Genomic DNA, 22,020 nt, shown 5'->3' with positions numbered 1-22,020 from the left:
CTTTGGACTTAATTTTCGACAAGGAATTTTATTGACATATTGCCCATCTTGTTAAAATTCACTAAACAGTTAATTATCTTAAGTTTCCGCGCCCTTTAGAAGTTATGTTTCTATGGAATTACTAAAATATTAACCCGAATCATTATTATAACACTAAGTATATGTTTGTTTACTCTTTTTGTCCAAACGACAGAAATCTGTCTGTAAATACTTCCTACATGCAATCCTGAACGTTATTAAGCTGATTCAACATTATTATATTATATTATAATGTGATTTTAAAAGTAAAAAGAATTCCAGTGCTAAAATTTAAACTATTTTCTTGAAATTAACAAGCACGTGCTCTAACGCTGTGCAATTAAGCCTGTTGTGAAATTAAGAGGATAATATATATTATATCGCAATGCCTAATTTCTTACGTTTTTTCAAATGTCACATTACTTTTTAGTATGATTATTTTAGTTTACCAACTAGTAGTAGTTTCACTATAATGAAATTTCATTTGGAACACCAATAAGTTTTGTTTGTAACCTAATGTTTACGAAAGTGACTATGTACGGGTTTATGTTGCTACACGTGGGTCCATCATATTGTGTCAAATTTCAGTTCATTGACTTCCGTTCCATTTTCACAAAAAATACTCCTACCAAATGCCGTATACCGAACTAATATGTCTACACATAAAAAAAATTGCTAAAGATTTTCAGTAAACGTAATATCTACATCTTAAAAACACCTTATAATCGCTCAATAAAATTTATTTCAATGTATGCAAAATTTAAAAGTTAAGGCTATGTACAGCAAGAGTTCGTACGCAAGTGAGACTGGTTTATAGAAGTCTCAGAAACACCTTATACCAGCTCTCAGCCATAATAAAGTTGTATAAAGAATTTAAGAGAATGATATTAAATTACACGAAATAAATACGTTCAGTTTATTGTGACACATAAATATTCAATACATAATAAGTTGGCTAATTATTCAATATATTCAGCTGAAATATTAAAACTTTAAATATGAAACAAGTACCAAAATTTGTAATTTTATAAAATTTGTATTCGACATAATAAAGAAAATAATTTTTTTTTTTAAGTAATATTTCCTAAAATAATGTCTTCTGTGCGTGGTCTAACAAATAGGTGTATAATTTTCGTATTTAAATGCAAACAATGTAAACAGCAGGCAGTAGTAAATAAATGACAGCATTTGTTAGCACAAGACTTCCTCTCCCAGTCATTTCACGGGTACAGAGAGTTTCCAAGTCATTGCTTCCCGAACAGGAACTTTACGCTTGTGACTGCTTCTCAGTCGGTTAAAGTCCGTCTCACGTAACATGTCTCAAATTTAAACAAACTCACAACAGCAATAGAAGCAATTCCCATTTTTCAGACGTCACTCGCGAAGCATTACGATTACGTTTGTTAACGAGCAAGTGAACAGTCGTATTTCAGACGAGTAAAGTGACACAGACTCCGCGCACATTCTCGATCGACGCGGAATCCACGACAAGATCGAAATGGCAGCACGCGTTGTCGCGCGTGTGGTCGCCATGAGAGCAAACTAAAAGCTGCTTTGGATTCTGGCTTGTAGCTCGTTGCAGTCGCCATCACAGGTAGGAAACTGTTCGCTGATGACGGCGACTGCAAGTTCGTCCGAAACGCCGGTGATATAGGCTCGCCGTCGACGCGGCTCCAGACAATGTCCAGGAAGTGGGCTGTCAGGCGCTAGAACCGGCGGTTCCGCAGCCGCCTCCTGGAGGAGATGCGTCTCTGCAGGATCACGCCGACAGCGACCATGGCGACAGGCTCGCCGTCGACAGGAAGCGGGCCGTCAGGCGCTAGAACCGGCGGTTCCGCAGCCGCCTCCTGGAGGAGATGCGTCTCTGCAGGATCACGCCGACAGCGACCATGGTGACAGGCTCGCCGTCGACAGGAAGCAGGCCGTCAGGCGCTAGAACCGGCGGTTCCGCAGCCGCCTCCTGGAGGAGATGCGTCTCTGCAGGATCACGCCGACAGCGACCATGGTGACAGGCTCGCCGTCGACAGGAAGCGGGCCGTCAGGCGCTAGAACCGGCGGTTCCGCAGCCGCCTCCTGGAGGAGATGCGTCTCTGCAGGATCACGCCGACAGCGACCATGGTGACAGGCTCGCCGTCGACAGGAAGCGGGCCGTCAGGCGCTAGAACCGGCGGTTCCGCAGCCGCCTCCTGGAGGAGATACGTCTCTGCAGGATCACGCCGACCGCGACCATGGTGACAGGCTCGCCGTCGAAAGGAAGCGGGCCGTCAGGCGCTAGAACCGGCGGTTCCGCAGCCGCCTCCTGGAGGAGATGCGTCTCTGCAGGATCACGCCGACAGCGACCATGGTGACAGGCTCGCCGTCGACAGGAAGCGGGCCGTCAGGCGCTAGAACCGGCGGTTCCGCAGCCGCCTCCTGGAGGAGATGCGTCTCTGCAGGATCACGCCGACCGCGACCATGGTGACAGGCTCGCCGTCGACAGGAAGCGGGCCATCAGGCGCTAGAACCGGCGGTTCCGCAGCCGCCTCCTGGAGGAGATGCGTCTCTGCAGGATCACGCCGACCACGACCATGGTGACAGGCTCGCCGTCGACAGGAAGCGGGCCGTCAGGCGCTAGAACCGGCGGTTCCGCAGCCGCCTCCTGGAGGAGATGCGTCTCTGCAGGATCACGCCGACCGCGACCATGGTGACAGGCTCGCCGTCGACAGGAAGCGGGCCGTCAGGCGCTAGAACCGGCGGTTCCGCAGCCGCCTCCTGGAGGAGATGCGTCTCTGCAGGATCACGCCGACCGCGACCATGGTGACAGGCTCGCCGTCGACAGGAAGCGGGCCATCAGGCGCTAGAACCGGCGGTTCCGCAGCCGCCTCCTGGAGGAGATGCGTCTCTGCAGGATCACGCCGACCACGACCATGGTGACAGGCTCGCCGTCGACAGGAAGCGGGCCGTCAGGCGCTAGAACCGGCGGTTCCGCAGCCGCCTCCTGGAGGAGATGCGTCTCTGCAGGATCACGCCGACAGCGACCATGGTGACAGGCTCGCCGTCGACAGGAAGCGGGCCGTCAGGCGCTAGAACCGGCGGTTCCGCAGCCGCCTCCTGGAGGAGATGCGTCTCTGCAGGATCACGCCGACCGCGACCATGGTGACAGGCTCGCCGTCGACAGGAAGCGGGCCATCAGGCGCTAGAACCGGCGGTTCCGCAGCCGCCTCCTGGAGGAGATGCGTCTCTGCAGGATCACGCCGACCACGACCATGGTGACAGGCTCGCCGTCGACAGGAAGCGGGCCGTCAGGCGCTAGAACCGGCGGTTCCGCAGCCGCCTCCTGGAGGAGATGCGTCTCTGCAGGATCACGCCGACCACGACCAAGGCGACGAGCGCGGCCAGCAAGGACAGCGCAACGATGACGGCGGTGACGGACGAGCCGAGGCCCGCCGCCTCGACGTCTTCCCCCGCGTCCAGGGGCCTCATGCGCAGCTGCTCGAACTGCGTGCAGAACACCTTCTGCGTCCAGTTGTAGAAATGCACCATGCGGCGGTCCCGCAGCTGCGCCGGCGAGGCGCACCTGCACAGACACCGCGTGTCACGAGCACAGCGGGGAGACATCACACACACCAAGTATCCCTGCTACTGCTGTCGAGGGTTTGTTTAAATTAGAGACATGCTACGTGAGACGGACTATATCCGACTGAGAAGCAGTCACAAGCGGAAAGTTCCTGTTCGGGAAGCAAGGACTTGGACACTCTCTGTACTCGTGAAATGACTGGGATAGGAAGTCTTGTACTGACAAATGCTGTCATTTATTTTCTACTGCCAGCTGGTTACATATGAGCATTTAAATACCAATATTATATACCTGTTTGCAGGGGCGCAACAACTAAATTTTCAAAAGGGGGGGGGGGGGGGGCGATATACCTTTTTATTAAGAATCATCGATTCCCCCTATTGGAACCCCGGGAAAATTTGTATTTCAAGGTCGAAAATGGTGCTATTTAAGCAGTTTTATTATCTAAAAATTGATTACACAGCTAGTGGAAATAACATATCCGACTTGTACAGCACTTTCTTTGCCCCCGTTTGCCCCCACTTCAAAGTTTCGGGGGGGGGGGGGGGCATAATACCCTTCCCCCCCCCTGTTGTTGCGCCCCAGCCTGTTTGTTAGATAAAAGACCATGCACAGAAGACATTTTTTTAAGAAGTATTACTTAAAAAAATTATATTATTTATTATATCGAATACAAATGTTATAACAATTACAAAATTTGGTACTTGTTTTTATATTTGAAGTTATAATATTTCAGCTGAATATATTGAGTATACCGTAGGCAAGTTTCAATAAATACAGTTTTTTTTCCTAACCTAACTGAATCTAAGTGTATTTGGGAGGGGTTCGTATTAGGGGAGGGACCTAGATGCGTCTTAGGCCGAAGCCTATACGCCTAGTCATGCTGGGATTAGCCATTCGGGGAGAGGGTCTCATGCATCGTGTACTAGGAAGGGATTGGACAGCCATGACACCAATTGATACGATCACTAACTCCCCTCACTCATAAATATGTGTAGACTATAACTAGAGATAGGTTTGGCCCAGGTAAAACCTGAATAGACACAGGGAAAACCCTGGGCACTGTCATGCAGGGTGCATTAAGTGTAGGAGAATACAGGAGACAAAGGATGGTCTGGATGAAGAGTTTGACAGAGTAGAAGAGAAACTACCATGCGGTGGGTTGGGCACTTGGACTCGTGGTCCGCTTTGATTTTTATCCAGGACTGGATAATAAATAGAATCTGTTTCCCCTCCCCTTAAGGTACAGCGAAGCCCTCCACTACTTGCGAACATTGAAGACCATCCTGCATCCCACATACAGCAGGGACTGCTTCTTTCAATGCAATGAATTATAAAATATTAAACCTGTATTATTATTTGAGCTGAATATGCTGTGGGGATTCGGATAATTAGTTTTTTTTGACGTGATAACGTCTTATAAATTGATGAACGCCGGCTGCATGCACGAGATATTGTCACGTTCCGCCTGAGCCGAGCGTGCAAGAACCGGCCAACCACCGTGCGAGAAAATCTTCTATAATTACAAACAGGTTAAGGCGGGCTTTTTAACTAATTGTTCGTGATTATATTTAAACAAATTAATTTAATTAAATTTTCAAAAACTGTGAATAATATTTGAAAATTAAAAAGTATGCAATTTTTCATCAATGTTTTCTTATGACTTTATCACGTAAAATTATCGTCCGTAAACCGACTTTACAGACAACCTCCTTTTTAAAGTATGATTATACTCTCAGTCATAACATGATGCGACATCGGTTAGGAAAAGGCCAAACTAATTTGGCATATTTTTATTCAATAGGGTGGATTACTTAAATTTCTATTTTCCTATTTGATTTCAATATAAAATTTCAGTATGCATCTGAACACACAAAAACTAATTTGTATTACGTATCGATGCCTACATCATTTTCGAAAGGCTACAGGAATGTTTCGCGAAGTGAAAGCTTAAAATGACACGATATAACGTGTAAAGCCATGCACACTTACAATATATAAGCCAAATGATGGAGCTAGTACACTAAAAAAAGAGTGCATGCATGTGCTGGGTGCGTGTAATTATGTACGCTAGTTATGTTATACTTACTTGGCATAATAAACAACTAACTTTAATTTTTCATGCAAAATAATTATTAGAAATAAAATAATAAAAGAACTGAAGTGATGTTATAAATATGCTTGGTGAAGTATAAATTAAATCACATTAAATAAATTAAATAAATACTCAGTATTCAATTTTTTTATAAACACGCGTATAAAATTATTTATTAAATTTGGTAAAATAATCGAGATAAAGTTTATATAATAATGGAAATCAAAAAATGTGCTTTATGTTTGTTCTTATTAACTAATTTTAATTATTTAGAAAATAATGAAATAAGTTATAATACAAATAAATTATACATACGGGAACAAATCTCACGAACATTCCCATGGAAAACAGACAGGAAATTACTAAACCATCCACAGAAACTAACTCTCTCCCAGCGACAATGGAAGCTTTCAAGCAGCCTGACATCGTAATGCATACGGGAACATAACCTTAATTAACATAATTACATTTGAAAAAGTTTATAACCACAATTTACATCACTGATATTCACAATAAAAAAATGTTTTAATTATATGTATTAGTATTCGATATGAATCACTAAAGTATAATATTTCAAATCAACATACATAATTGTTATTTGTATGTAGATTTTTTTTTCATCCTGTGAAAATTTCGCTGCATTGTGCGCGTGCATCGTAATAATTTATTGACTCTCATTATTTAATCATAACGTGCATAAAGAAGTATAACTACTAAAACAACAGGCTTTCGGGTACATAACGATTGTGCGATACCAAAAATATACTATTATAATATCATATTTTACATAAAAGTTCAATAAATATTACAAGGTCAATTTGTAATATGGACTTGGACACTAGTAGTATGTAAATGTTCCTCCGAGCGCAGGGCCCAGGGTGTGGAGCCAGTTGAGCCGACCGCCATCTTGGATTGTGACGTCACCGCGGCCATCTTGGATGCCCGTGACCTTGACCTAGACCTTGACCCCGGCGGCCATTTTGGATCTACCATGTTGGATCCACCATCTTGGATGACGTCATTTTGTTTTCTCGAACATTCCGGCATTTTATTTTCCACCATTTTGAATTATGACGTCACCGTTGCAATTTCCATTACGTCCACCATCTTTAAAATCTTTATTTATTATCCGAGTTAAATGAAAAATATTTAAAATTTATAAAAAAATTCAATTAATAAAATTTTACTAAAAAATTTAATAAACAAACTTTTACGGCACGGAGCTAAGAGTCCTCGGTTAGAACCCTGTGAGGGAAGGATCGGTGCCGTAAAAGTTTATTTTAAATTTTTTAGTAAAATTTTATTAATTGAATTTTTTTATAAATTTTAAAATGTTTTTCATTCAAATCGGATAATAAATAAAGATTTTAAAGAAGGCGGACGTAACGGAAATTGCAATGGTGACATCATAATACAAAATGGCGAAAAATAAAATGCCAGAATGTTCGAGAAAACAAAATTACGTCATCCAAGATGGCGGATACAATATGGCCGCCGGGGTCAAGGTCAAGGTCAAAGGTCAAAGTCACGGGCATCCAAGATGGCCACCGTGACGTCACAATCCAAGATGGCGGTCGACTCCACTGGCTCCACACCCTGGACCCTGTGCTCCGAGGAACATTTACATACTACTGACACTGTACCTCAGCTCGTAAAGCAGGTTCTGATCCGTGGTGTAGAGCCGCGACACGACAACATCCAGCATCCACTGCAAGGAGCAGTCGCAGGCCCACGGGTTGTGCTGCAGATTCACGGACCTGAGTCGCTCCCACTGCACCAGGCTCTCGGGCAGACTGCTCAGCGCGTCCCAGCTCAGGTCCAGCTGCGAGCACGGCACAAGCGCCCTTAACGACCTGAGTCGCTCCCACTGCACCAGGCTCTCGGGCAGACTGCTCAGCGCGTCCCAGCTCAGGTCCAGCTGCGAGCACGGCACAAGCGCCCTTAACGACCTGAGTCGCTCCCACTGCTCCAGGCTCTCGGGCAGACTGCTCAGCGCGTCCCAGCTCAGGTCCAGCTGCGAGCACGGCACAAGCGCCCTTAACGACCTGAGTCGCTCCCACTGCTCCAGGCTCTCGGGCAGACTGCTCAGCGCGTCCCAGCTCAGGTCCAGCTGCGAGCACGGCACAAGCGCCCTTAACGACCTGAGTCGCTCCCACTGCTCCAGGCTCTCGGGCAGACTGCTCAGCGCGTCCCAGCTCAGGTCCAGCTGCGAGCACGGCACAAGCGCCCTTAACGACCCCAGCTTCCACGTGAGTCCGACCAGCGGCGGTCGGACGTCTTGGAACACGGCCGGAATAGCCTGAATCAAAGTGCAGTGCTTCCAGAAAACTATGTCCCAGTTATACATTATAATCGTGTAATCTTTAAACGTTGTAAAATTTTCGGTTCAAGGCCACAATTAAAGAGTAACTCAAACAGTTTTAGATTTGTTGTTTTCTCTCTTGCAGCGCCACCTATGTTGAGGGTGAACCTGTAAACTTTATTAGGCAAACAGGATGGACTTGATGTAAGCTTTTGGACATACGCCATTGCTAAGCACTTGCTAAGTGCTTAGCAATGGCGTATGTCCAAAAGCTTACATAAATTCATGCACTCCCATTGCACAAATCTTTCAAAGATAATACAGGATGGAGCCTTTCCCCATTGGAATCTCTTTGCACTAGAGTAGTTGAACGTCGAAGTCCCTGACCGTTGGATTGGTCGTAATGGTCGCGACGACAGAGATCTTTTTTCGCTGCCCTCCACGTTCACCTGTCATACCATCTTTGGGGCTTTATAGAAGATCGTGTTTACGTTCTGGTGCTACCAAATGATTAAGGCCACGCATTCAATGCGGAAAGATTTTCAAGCCAGCTGTGTGTTAGAACTTAGCACTTTCTGTCTTTCGTGGTCGACTGTGTTTATTTCAGGTACATATCTACTGTCGGCGCACCAGTGCGGGAGCAAACGCGACCTGAATGACCCAGCCAAATATGGCAATGGATTCTCTTGAAGATGGCCTCCAATTACAAGCAAAACAATCGCACACGAAGGCATACCTTTTTGCAGTATAATGAGCTACAAGATGATTTCGTGAAAAATACTAAGCCCTACTAATAATTTGCCAGATTTGAGACACAGAACTGAAGAGTATAGCCTCCATTACTCCGGACGTGTTAACCAAAGTGTGGGAAGAATTGGTCTTTAGGTTGGATTTGTGCTGTATAACTAAAGCAAGTAGTTTTTAATATATCATTGATACTGGGATATTCTTTTATAGACTCTCTATAAACATTTAAAATTAGACCAATCCTAGCTTAAAAAGCTTAATAACAAGATTGTTTTTTATAGATATGATTAACTTCTTAATCAATGGAAGGTATGTAACCTTTGTCATTTAGACTATCATAAAGTGAGCGTTGTTAAAGAGAGCACTGTAGTAGTATAATAAATTTTGAGCCTAAAGACGTTGTGAATGACGTGAGCAATTAATTTTCTTGGTTTTCCAGACTATCTTACTTATTTAAGTCAGAATTGATATGAATGAAAACACATAACCCTTGAAGCCTGTGTGAGAATATTGCTTTCAAAAATTAGAGGTGTGTGTCTTATAGTATTGCAACCTTCCCAGTACTTAATTTGTGAGCTATGATTTTATTCGAAAGTTACAAGATTTATAAGTTCTTTCAGGCTTGGATCTTGTTTAAAAGTGAAGAAGTCCACGCAAAATAGGATATTTTTCACAAAAGAATTTTAAATAATGGCACTTTTTAACAGTTCACATTTGTAAGAAAAAAAGGCACATTAATACATATTTTCAAAAACAGCGCGGTGAGCCCGGGGGCTACATGGGCAAGTACAGGGGGTGAGCCAGGGGGCTACACGGACTAGTACAGGGGGTGAGCCCTTGTGGACGGTGACGGTGCTCACCTCCTGCAGGTCGAGACCTGCGAGCGCCTGCTCGTGCAGCGAGGCGAGCAAGGGGTTGCGCGACAGCCGCAGCACGGTGAGCCCGGGGGCTACATGGGCTAGTACAGGGGGTGAGCCCGGGGGCTACACGGGCTATTACAGGGAGTGAGCCCGGGGGCTACATGGGCTAGTACAGGGGGTGAGCCCGGGGGCTACACGGGCTAGTACAGGGAGTGAGCCCGGGGGCTACACGGGCTAGTACAGGGAGTGAGCCCGGGGGCTACACGGGCTAGTACAGGGAGTGAGCCCGGGGGCTACACGGGCTAGTACAGGGGGTGAGCCCAGGGGCTACACGGGCTAGTACAGGGGGTGAGCCCTACTGGACGGTGACGGTGCTCACCTCCTGCAGGTCGAGACCTGCGAGCGCCTGCTCGTGCAGCGAGGCCAGCAAGGGGTTGCGCGACAGCCGCAGCGCGGTGAGCCCGGGGGCTGCCCGGGCGAGCACGCCGGGGCCGACTGCCTGCAGCTGCGGGTCGCCGTTGAGGCTGAGCAGGCGCAGGTGCTCGAAGGCGCGGTCTGACGCCGGGAAGACCAGCTCCCGCACGGGGTTGCCGTCCAGGTGGAGCTCGCACAGCGCCGGCATGCGCGCGGGTGCCACGCCATCGGGCACCGAGGTCAGGTTGTTCCACGACAAGTCGAGTGTCTGCAGGGCCGGCAGCGTGTCCACCGGGAAGCTCTCCAGCCGGTTCTCCGACATGTTCAACACCTGCGGAGAGTCACCAGAACCAGCTCAACTCTTTAAATATCATACAACTATGTTTTCCTTGGACAGCCACAAGATCTTACATTTGAATGTACAGTACAGGAGAAGTATATATCATGGAAACTTAGCAAAGTCAGGATTAAAACCAACCACTATAGAGTTGTCACAACCAGTGTTCGAAACAACAGTAAATAAATTACGAATTCTCTATATGAGCTCTATGACACATCGATTTATATTAAAATGTATTCAATTATTGGGCTGACCTGTAAATTTTTGAAACCGAAGTCACCATCCAATTTGTCTATAGATGTATTCGCCACGAGCAGTACTTCCATGAGGTCTAGGTGTTTCCACATATCTTGGATATCTTCTATAGGGTTGTCGGACAAGTCGAGGTACATGATCGTCCCTGGTAAGGTGAACTTGGACGTGAGGCGATTTCCAGACAGGATAAGTTTTTTCAACGATTCTTGATTCTTGAGAGTTTCTGGCTCCAAATTCAACATCAAGTTTTTTGACAAGTCCAAATATTCAAGGTTTTTTAATTCGGCGAAATGATCTGCTCTAGCATCGGTGATAATGTTACCCGATAATATTAAATTTGTCAAGAGCGACAGTGATGAAAAAGCTTCGGGAATTAATTCGTTGATATGGTTGAAGGACAAGTCTACCGTCTGAAGCTTGGAAAGCCCTTGGAAGAATTTCGGTCCAATGCTGTCCAGCCGGTTGGATGCAATGCGCAGCGTTGTGAGAGATACAAGTTCAGAAAACAAGCCGTCAGGAATATAGCTCAAGAAGTTCTGTGACAGGTCCAACTCTTCTAGATGGCCGAGACCGTGAAAAACCTCTGCATCGATGTTGTCCAGTCGATTCTGCGCCAAGGAGAGATACTGTAGACTCGTGAGGCTGGAGAAAGACCGTCTGGACACATTACTGATATCGTTGTCCGCCAGAGACAAGCGAATGGCCCCCTTCAGTAGGAAGTCGTCGCCGACGTAGGTGTAGCTGTTCCTCATGAATTCCGCGGACACGGGCAGGTTAGCGTCGTCGGCGGTGAGTTTGGGCGGGCGCAGCTGGCCTGGGAAGTACTTGTCGTCGGAGCAGTTGACGTGAAGGTAGGCGCCTGCGCCTGGGGTCCCCGTCAGCAGGTCTTCGTGCACCACGTGGCAGCGACAGTGACCGCAGGTTGGGTCCTGCGCCAAGACCACCTCAGCCAGCACTGCGCACGTCAAAGCAACTGCGAGCGCCATCTGGACACAGAGACATTTCCAACAACATTAGCTTTTTTTAATGGGGGAGCTGAATTGTTGCCCCTTGGATGGGCAGCCCTTCAGGATTTTTCTGGCAATGGTTTGTTTGTACAACAACTGGAAGGGCAGCCCATCCAATTTCTGAAAACATGTTTCTTTAAGTGTTTAAATAGTCCTGAAAACTTGCCCCTTGGATGGGCAGCCCATCAGGATTTTTCTAACAGTAGTTTTTTTTTTAAAGTTTGTATGAATTGTTGCCCCTTGGATGGGCAGCCCATTAGGATTTTTCTGACAGTAGTGTTTTTGAAAGGTTGTCTGAATTGTTGCTCCTTGGATGGGCAGCCCATCAGGATTTTTCTGACAGTGGTGTTTTTGAAAGGTTGTCTGAAATGTTGCCCCTTGGATGGGCATCCCTTCAGGATTTTTCTGACAGTGGTTAGTTTAGGTTAGATTAGGTAAGGTTAGGTTAGGTTAGGTTAGGTCACTTTACAAACTAACCACTGACAGAAAAATCCTGATGGGCTGCCCATCCAAGGGGCAACAATTCAGACAAGCTTTCAAAAACACCACTGTGAGAAAAATCCTGATGGGCTGCCCTTCCAAGGGGCAACAATTCAGACACCTTTCAAAAACACTACTGTTAGAAAAAATCCTGATGGGCTGCCCATCCAAGGGGAAAGTTTTCAGGATTATTTAAACTCTTAAAGGATTGTGTTTTCAGAAATTGGATAGGCTGCCCTTCCAGTCTCTGTACAAATAAACCACTGTCAGAAAAATCCTGAAGGGCTGCCCTTCCAATGGGCAACAATTCAGTCGCCCCTTTTTAATTACCCATAACTTTCGTACATCATGATTTTCGTAGGCATTTAATAATTGATATACGTTTCATATACGAAGATTAAATAAACATAAACTTTTTTTTGTTGGTTGAGGCAAAAGCAGCTTTAAATACAATGGATTCTCTTATAATCCTATATTTTATCTATAAAATAATATTTAAAAAATGGGAGCATTAAAGTAAATTTGAAAGTGTTAATTATCAGTGGAAACACAGGAAATGATCTTATAGTTAGTTACCATGATGCAATTAGTGAAGCAAAAATTTTTACTAAGCAGGTTTATAAGTTTCAATAGGCATATAATCAACCAAAACCAAGCGTTTAGAATATACGGAAATAAGGAGTTAATTAAGTGGCCCTTATGTGTATATATATATATGTACGGTTGATTCATCGGGGAAAATAATTTAATAGAAAATCGGTAATAAAAAAATTACTTTTCAACAATACTCTAGCATTAAAAAAATATACTATTTTGTAAAATATTATTTTATTTTGTATTTAGGAGTGCAAAAGGCATAATTCCATACTAAATATTCAGCGTGACTCCAGATTTACATTATTTAAAACCTATCTTTCTTACTGGTAACACAGTAATTAATTTTTTCTCCAAAGCCTCTCTTGAGGACCTATGTTTCTGACCTTGGAAGCGGTGGTTGGGGGGCCTGCCCTCACCTCTAGGTTTACGAAAGAAGTGTGGCAAATTAATTTTTTTAAGTGTTTACTGAATGTGAATTTACATTAAAACGTTTTATACGTGCACCCCCCACTATTTGAGTGACTGGGTACATTTGAAAAACCAGTTCGAATTCCATTTTCCGCAAATTGAGAATGATTCTTACCCGTAAATAATATTTTTTTTAAATTTCATGATTTTTTTTAATTACTAGAAAACTCCATTCATCTTGAGCTTCATCAAAAAAATTTCCCATAAAAGTATTTTTGTGTCAGTAAATTTGACCTTGACACTTGAAGTAACACGCAACGTTAGAACTCGGACACAGCACCCAGCGCAACTGACGCGGACACACAAGAAAAAGAGTCCACAAATGAGACACGCTGACCTCGTAACTCCCGCGTGTATGCGAATCTGTTGGCCAATATGAGCTCAGTGTTTGTTCTCGTTTGATAGCCCTGTTGGGTTCTATTTTTAATAATTCCAATGTGGTTTCGACTGCACAAATAGCTGAACGCAAGTGGTTTTATTTCACTATGATGTAAATTTATATGTATGTACCGACATTAAGGTTGATTTATTTTCACGTTTTTTGACGTGACAAGGTCTAATAAATCGATGAACGCCGGCTGTACGACGAAAAAGTGTCCCGTTACGCACATTGTTCCGTTACGCTCATTGTTTCGTTACGCTGTGTTCCGTTACGCTGTCGGAATTAAAATACTACAAAACAAAGGTTTCTGACTAGAATTTAACCGTCAATAATAGTAATAATAGGTTATGTTACAATTGACTAAAAAATTATGGTGATTCATATAATTGATGATAGATATTGGATTACAATTTATTTATATGAAAACATGTTCATAATTATATTTAAACTTTATAGTTAAACGCCAGTTTTTTAAATTAATTACAAGTCATCTACACGTGAACTGTTTCGTCGACTGTTTATAAAGTGAAGTGAAAAGTTAATGTGGTTTTCATTGCTTTATACAACAACAATTTCGGCAATAAAGGTTAATTAGGTATTCTTGCATTTTAAAAATCTGATTACTAGTATAATTTAAAGTATTTATTCTTTTATTATTAAAATAAAAATGATTCAATTTTATTCATAAAAGTATGCAATCATTTCATCAATGTTTTGTTATGACGTTGTCACGTTAAACTATCGTCCTTAAACCGACTTTACAGACAAATAATTTTTTTCAAATATATTCAAATTATTTAAAAAGGTTATTCTTGATTCTGTAAAACTTGAACCAAGAAACATTTTCACAGTATATACGATAGTATATAAAACTTTATATTATACAAAGTATCCAACATGGCTGTTAATTATAGAACCACCAAGCATTCTCATTGGTGGCCATTGGTTAGGTTTCCGTAGCAGCCGGACGTGATACGTGTTCTTTTCGCTCGCGTATCCGTGTCGAACAAGTCGGAAACTGGTTTTCCTACTTCGCTATCGCCAGCAGCCCACTGCATTTTCTCCTACCAAATATTTCTGTTAATTTACACGAAATCTAGGTTGGGGATGGCTTTCAAATGAAGATTGGGCAAGCGTTGGAATCGATGACAGCCGATGGGCTGTTGCAATCCACACCTTAATCGTAAAATAGTAATGTAACTAGCTTCATATAATTTAATTTTTTGCACACTGTAATAATTATTGAAGTAATTGTAGATCATTATTTAATGAGTGCCAATCCAACGCAAATATTCAAGGGTTTTCTTATGTAATGTTTTCTGTGACTGAACACAATATACTTAAGGTTTTTAATGTCTATAATAAATAATTTAAAGTCTACAAAATGTGTTTTTAAGACGCTGAAATGCGAGGGAAATATTTTTGTGTAGTGTAGTTTGTTGGCACAGGGCAAGCAGCACAGGCGCTCTAGGGGAGACATAGGCTCGTACATCGAATGTTGATGGGCTTTGCACAGGCTTGCAGTCCTTCAAAAATAAACTCTGCTGAAATTTAAGTAGTTTTTATATTAGCAAATAAAAATATATCTAATTGAAATCCAATTTTTGTGCATTACAGCACTTATAAACGAATTATGACAAAATAACAACAAAAACACAAGATATCCACATCAATGCGACAAAACACGAAAAAACACAACACAACACATATTGATAAAGTTCAGTTAACCAATTGGTTACTTTGGTTTTCACAAAAATCTTAAACCGAAACTAAACGGTGTATAGGCTACAAAAGAAATATGTAGATTACAAAAGTTTTACCAATGAATATTTGTAGATTGTTCAAAAGGAGTTATAATTTTTTACACATTTTATATTATTAATGGTTTTAAAAATGTCACTAATTCTGTAATTGTAAGTTGGAATTCTAAATCCAAACTGAGTCATTTTGTCTGAACCAACAAAAATTGTAATAAAATGTTTATAATAAAAAGTGCATCACTGATCGAACGACGAATAAATAGAAAATGCAAATAGGTTATATAGGAATGTAGCATATGCAAAATAATTTAAATGCCTGAAATTTTTAAAAATTAATTTAAGAACTTTTTCTGCATACTTTCAATTCTTTCCTAATTAAAATCTTTTGATGCAGAGAAAGTTTTAAATTTAATAAGAACTAAAGATCTTCATGTGTTGCTAATAGTATTATTTACATGTTTGTGAAAAAAAGCTTGGCATCCAATATAACTCGAAGGTTTTAAAATAGGACACCGATTTTAATGTCATTACTTACTATGTGATAATTCTGATTAATTAAATTAGTTTTTTTGACTAAAGGTTATACAATAAATGCTATCGTAATTCAGAGACGTTTGTTAACGTGAATATCAGATCCGGACAGCTGAATAGTTTCACAAACATATTTCCCAATTATAATTTTTTTTCATTACCATCTTTTTTTGATCGATTCTGATTACAGTTGGAATATCATTTATTAAATATTAAAGAGATAACACCTAATACCATGAAATTGCATTTGCAAATTTAAAATGTAAGATAATTAAAACATATATACCACGCATTGCTTGACGAGGCCTAAAATTGACAATTTTTTAATCATAAGATTATGTTGGAAAGTATCAAAGGCTTACCTCATGTTGAAATAAATTAAATATCTTATTTACATCTGGATTTACACCGGTACACACATATAAAAAAGCGCGTGTTAAAGACGATATTCCTGATTGAAAACTATGCTGTTTTACAGACATATTTTTTCGGAATAAAATTCTGTGCCTATAAATTTTTTTTTCGTCGAAATTAAAATACTACAAAACAAAGGTTTCTGACTAGAATTTAACCGTCAATAATACTTCAAGAAAATATATACCGATAAATGGTTGAACACACAACCACTCACTGACTGATGCACACTTAATTCAAAAATTTTTGTACAAAAGAAAAAAAATTTTAAATGTTTGTTTGAGCTTTATTTATAACATGTTGGAATGATAATGCTACAGTTACTAAAAACTAAAACGCTAAAAAACTACAAGAAATATTTTTGCAAAACTCCGTTCCCCCGGAGAAACCCCCGGAATGGCCACCGCATGGGGAGCCCAAGAAAAGAAACGGGCTCCCCATTTGGAAGCCACCTGGAAGGTTTTTTTCTGTTCCACCCACCGTTTCTTTGGTAGCCTGACTTGTTACAAGGGATTGTATTCCTACCAGAGAAAATGCCGCCATTTTTTCTGGGCAATCCGCCTTGGAGGAGCCGGGGCGCGAACCCGGGTCCTACAAGTCACAAGGCAGGCGCTCTACCCCAGAACCAGAGTGGTAGAGCGGATACTTGCAGTCTTCTTAACACTGACTTGATGTTATTCCACGAGTTTACTGTAGTTTCGTGTGTCATTAACACGTGCGGTAACGAACAAATTTATGTGTTCTTATGTTGTTCGTTCAGCATGAATTATGTAATTTCATAACAGTGAAATATAATTTTTATAACTAGACTGGCAATTTTTTAGTTACTTTCAATCCCGCTGTACAATAATTATATAGAAATAAAGACTAGTAAAACATATGTAAGAGCTTGCACTGTCGATGGTAAAGTTATTTTGAAATAAATGTTAGCTATTAAAAGAGTATGTTTAGTTAAAATATGCGTGTGCTTACAAGCATGAAGTTATGGTATAAACATTTTATTTATCTGGTTTTAAAGCCACAGAAAAGTTAACTGTTTATATTACTTTAGCTTCCTTTTGTTTTACCGTGCTTAACATGCACAGCTAATCCCTGGAAAGCTATTCAAACAACTGTTTGCCAATAACTAAATATTGGAGGTACTGGGGCAACACGAAGCATAAATGGTAACACTATTTTATAGTGATACAGTAATTTTCATGTAAATGAACAAATAGTTAAGGTTACATGAATATTTCTGTTCCAATTGCAAAGAAAATTTACGGTGCACAACGGCAATCAGAATAAATTAACAATGAAACTTAACAGATAAAAATTGAAAAAAACAACGGCTATGCAGTGATGTAAAGATACAGTGATGACAGCACAGACAAACACCGTAAGCAACAGTTGAGCGAAAAAACAGATATTTTGAAAACCACAACGATGATAGCGCAGACTAAACAGTATATGATTCTTAAGAGAACAGTTGCGACGTTTCGGGAAAGAGATCTTAAGGCACAAACAGACTGATGTTTGTCATGACATACAGTTTAATTAGTAATGGCGTTTGTCCGAAACTACATCCTGAATTAATTGACCTATTATTTAAAATGTTGTTTGTCAGTGGAAATTTTATTTAATGAACTATACTGGATTTGTTGATATTCACATAGATACTAACTTTCTTTAAACAGATTTGTGTTTTGTTTGTTTTATGTGTATATTTGTTTACACTTCTGTTAACAAGGCACATGTATTAGTGCAGAGAAGCTTATTCAAAAGAGGAACATGTTTCTGTAACAATAAGTGTAAAGAGCGTAGTAAAAAAAAAAGGGGGGGGGGAGGGAGTAGGGTTGCCAGATTTATTTAGACAAAGAATTTTATTTTACAAAAATTACAATGGTAGGAATTTCAAAAAGTACTTAAGGTATCGACAAATAACCTAAAAATGTATTTTCAAGCATTATATTTGTAAAAGAGTTTCCGGAGGAGGGACTGGCTTCTGTCCTCCCTTCCACAAATACTGTCTACACCCATGGTAAATGTGTAAACAAAATCACATTTAGTTACACGCAATAGTACAGGATATACTCAAAAGACGTGAATTAAAATTTTGGAAACCGTAATATTTGATAGTTGTACTTATAATATTAGATGTCAATAATTTTTCAAGACATGTGAAGATAGACTACATAGAGTACTATAGTCTGAAACTATGTATTTGTACTGTTATGCAATAATCGTACACTCACGCCTGTAGCATAAGGAATCACTACAAGGCAATCTGATGGTGAGAAAAGATACACTATCGAAGTTTATGGACCGAGTCGTAAGTCACTATATTCGTATTCCAGAGAAAATAGGTTCAAATCCCGTCTGGTAATCGTCATATCATTTTGACGTGAAACGAAAAGGTGCGTATCATCTTGTTTTAACATTTTTCTAACTTTATAGGCTTCGGCCTGAGACGCACTTAAGTCTTCCTTACCTAGACCTCCCAAATACATTTAGTTTTAATTTAGGTTCGGAAAAAATTTCTGTTCAGTGTAGCTCACAACTCAGATGTGATAGCGCGGCGATTCGTGTGATTGTGTATAGAGAACTGACAACAATAGGCAATACAGATTGTACGTTCACCAAAAAACATTAATTTTAATATTATGCCTTCGGTATCTGATTTATCATATCACAGGACAATATTAAACAGAATTTTAGTAGTAAGCTACCATTTAGTGTCTGTTTTGAATTAAAAATTTAAGTACGTAGTCAATTTCTCGTTTTTATTGATTTTATTTTAAACCATTACACTAAAAGCGACTCGCTGACATAGAAGTTTCACTTGAAACCAACAGCCGTGAGTCTCGATACAGCCCCACCGATTTTTGAAGTTATACTTCTTTAGGCGCGTTATGAAAAAATTATGAGAGTGAAATTTTAAGATGTGCGCGCATCACTGTAACACAAAATTAACAGGTTGAAGCTGCCCGCTAAATCACTCATTAAATCTAGAAAAAAAGCTACCAACAAAATAGAAATAGAACCTCTATTAGTCGCGCATGTTGACACGCTCGTCGCCTCTGATTACTGTTTTCATATTTATAATATTTATCCACATGTTTCTAGTTTCTACTTTCACAACACGTGTTTTAGTTTCATACAAGTGCGAATTATATATGTGCTAATAAATTATATTCAGTAGTGATTTAAATTGAATATTTTGATTAATTTTATTTACTATTCGTAAATATTAGTAAAAAAATTGTGCTTATATACTTTTTCAAGTGCTCCAATATAATTGAGGTTAACTCTCCGTATGTATTATTTATTGAGCTGACCTCTACTCGGCGAAATGAATATTCATACCAAATTTCAAGTCACTAGGCCTTATGGTTCAAGAGATATCGTGATGAGTCAGTACATAGGTGGAAATCTGTTATATATATATAATTATATATATAATGCAATATTTTACTTACTTAACCGTCGGTTGTCAGGGAATTGTAATTTTCGGTCACTAGATTGCATTTCATTTCAACTAGTGACCTGGAGTTAAAACATTAACTAGAATCACAAGACTTTGTATGCTGTTTATTTATTAAAATTCTTTTTAAGATAACAGACATAATTTACTCATGTCGTTCGAGTATTAGGACTGTATGGTCGCGTTTTAACTTATGGTAGTTTTCCGTCGCCCCCAGACGGAATTCATCGATTCTGGTAATCTTCCAGTATGGCAGTCTTCCGTCGCCCCACCTCACCCGTCAAAACAGGAGGAAAAGTACCAAATTTTTATTTTTACAGATCGCGGCTATAAGAATACAGTGCTGCTTCCTATAACCCATTTTTGGAAACATTTGTTTCTATTAGTGCGCGATCTGTTGAGTTGATTTATGACTGGAACTACAGAAAGTAACCGTCAGAAGCGCTATCTGTAGCCTTTTAAGTTAACCTAAGAAACAGCTAGGGGGTTAACAGTGCTACCTAGCGATGTATTCTATACACAACTTCGAGAGCAAAGCAGCTGTACTCATTACATGGAGTGTATAAGGAAATATGGTATAATTCCGCCTCGTTCTTTGAACTTATGGCATATTTCCGTTATTGTACTTTTCAACCTTTTTCGAAGAGGCCAGGCGGAAATTATGGTAAATTTCCGATATTGCAGTCTTCCGCGCCCCCTTATATTGTTACCATATTAGTTTTTTTTCTTTTCGAAGCTTTATTTTTGTAGCCTAAACCCTCAATAGAACTCGATTAATAACGCATCACATTCTGTTTTATGCAACAGAAAATTTTATGAGCATTATACTAGCTCTGAATATAAGACGGTGGACATTTCATGCAAATACAGATTGAACCGCTAAAATCAGCTCGTCAGTGCTAAAAGTAAATTATGTGGAAGTAGCTGAATATATATATATGTATTTTTTTTATACGTGACATATAATTAACCTGTAAGGTAGGTTTGGAGGCTAATGAAGCTAAGGAGATCGGCCGACTGCATTGAAACACTAGCGCGGTACGTCATGGCAATATTGTATGTCTTCTCGCTGTAGCCTGCGGTGAACATTTAGCCCTGAATCACACACAGACCCACTCGAAGCCCGCTCGTTGTTTGTGATCGCTGACGCAAGCTGGGGTCCTGAGGGTAGTGAATTCACGAGTTCCGTTTCGGCAACCACAATGTTGGGAGCCCACTACAATCTTGGAGGTTATGTTGTCATAAGCGGCCGTGAGTAACGGGAAGCCTAAGATGTACATCAAGTTCTGTCCCTGCCCGAACACGCCCGAATATTCACCTTCAGCCAACCTCGGGTTTATTTTTATATATTTATATTTCTCTGTTTATTTTAATGTAGCTACACTAACCTAACTAACCGTCCATAGTGTTTTAAAGTCTTTTAATGTAGCTAACCTAACCGACCACTTTTAATAACATTTAACATTTTTCCTGCTCAAAATTAAAACAAATCCCGAGATTGGCCGAAGGTGAATATTCGGGCGTGTTCGGGCAGGGACAGAACTTGATGTACATCTTATGCTTCCCGTGAGTAACCGAGCGACGTGAAACACTACTTTGACACGTTTCAACACTTACAAGGAAAATCTCGGCCCTTGAACAGTACACACATTTGTAAAAAGAACTATACATATTGAAATGGAATGAATTGTTTCAGATGTCACAACTCACCCTGTGCCGGCCGCAATGTCTCCTCCCTGCTGTCTTTGTGAACGCACGGGTCTAACCTGGCTAGTCAGTGCCAGCACACAGAGAAGCGTTGTGATAAAACGTAGATAAACGGCGATAAAACTTTCTAAACAAGATAAGGCGGCCGATCGAGCACGCATCCCGCAATAGCTTCCAGGGAAATGTGAAATCATGGCGATCCAGGGAAGTTCTTATTAATTCTGAGCAGTGGCGTAGCCAGGATTTGTGTATGGGGAGGGGGGGTTAAGAAGCATGTACCCCCCTGCCCCCCCCCCCCTATTAAAGCGAAGGGTCGGGGGTGTCCTCCCCCGGAAAAATTTGGATTTTAAGGTGTAAAATAGTGCTATTTGAGCAGTTTCCGGTTCTGAACTTTAAATATTGTAATGGTAAAAAATTATTAATTTTTTAATAATAAAATTGTTTGATTTATGAAGTAAGAAATTAATTAAAGATATTTTAATCAATCCAAGTGCCTTGTCCACGTCCACTCAAAATCATAAATCATGCTCGAAGCTCGACAGTACAAAAAAAAGAAGGAATAAAAATGATTGGGTTTAGGCAGAACTGGCCTATTCCTGGAAACAATTAGCTTTAGCTTGAAGA

General features: G+C 41.0%; 1 protein-coding gene across 1 annotated transcript; it reads right to left on the bottom strand.

The window, feature by feature from the left end:
* Positions 1-920: 920 nt before the first annotated feature.
* LOC134528999 (insulin-like growth factor-binding protein complex acid labile subunit) lies at positions 921-21,481 on the bottom strand. Its single transcript, XM_063362667.1, has 5 exons — positions 21,400-21,481; positions 10,587-11,573; positions 9,958-10,323; positions 7,313-7,587; positions 921-3,574 (listed from the first exon to the last, which is right to left on the bottom strand). Exons 2-5 carry the CDS (start codon positions 11,571-11,573, stop codon positions 3,307-3,309), a joined length of 1,896 nt encoding a protein of 631 aa, XP_063218737.1. The 5' UTR covers positions 21,400-21,481; the 3' UTR covers positions 921-3,306.
* Between the last annotated feature and the right edge of the window lie 539 nt (positions 21,482-22,020).

This window comes from Bacillus rossius, chromosome 2 (genome assembly GCF_032445375.1).
Source record: "Bacillus rossius redtenbacheri isolate Brsri chromosome 2, Brsri_v3, whole genome shotgun sequence".
Lineage (NCBI taxonomy): Eukaryota > Metazoa > Arthropoda > Insecta > Phasmatodea > Bacillidae > Bacillus > Bacillus rossius.
The sequence above is the reverse complement of the archived record's forward strand: the minus strand, read 5'-3'. Positions and strand labels throughout refer to the sequence as shown.

Bases quoted from the DNA above. Each gene is read 5' to 3' on its own strand.
- LOC134528999 (XM_063362667.1), bottom strand. From the start codon at position 11,573: ATGGCGCTCGCAGTTGCTTTGACGTGCGCAGTGCTGGCTGAGGTGGTC. The intron at 10,324-10,586 runs GTCAGCCCAATA...GACTCTCCGCAG, and splicing joins TCGGTTTCAAAAATTTACAG to GTGTTGAACATGTCGGAGAA. The intron at 7,588-9,957 runs GTGAGCACCGTC...CCGTGCTCGCAG, and splicing joins CAGGTCTCGACCTGCAGGAG to CTGGACCTGAGCTGGGACGC.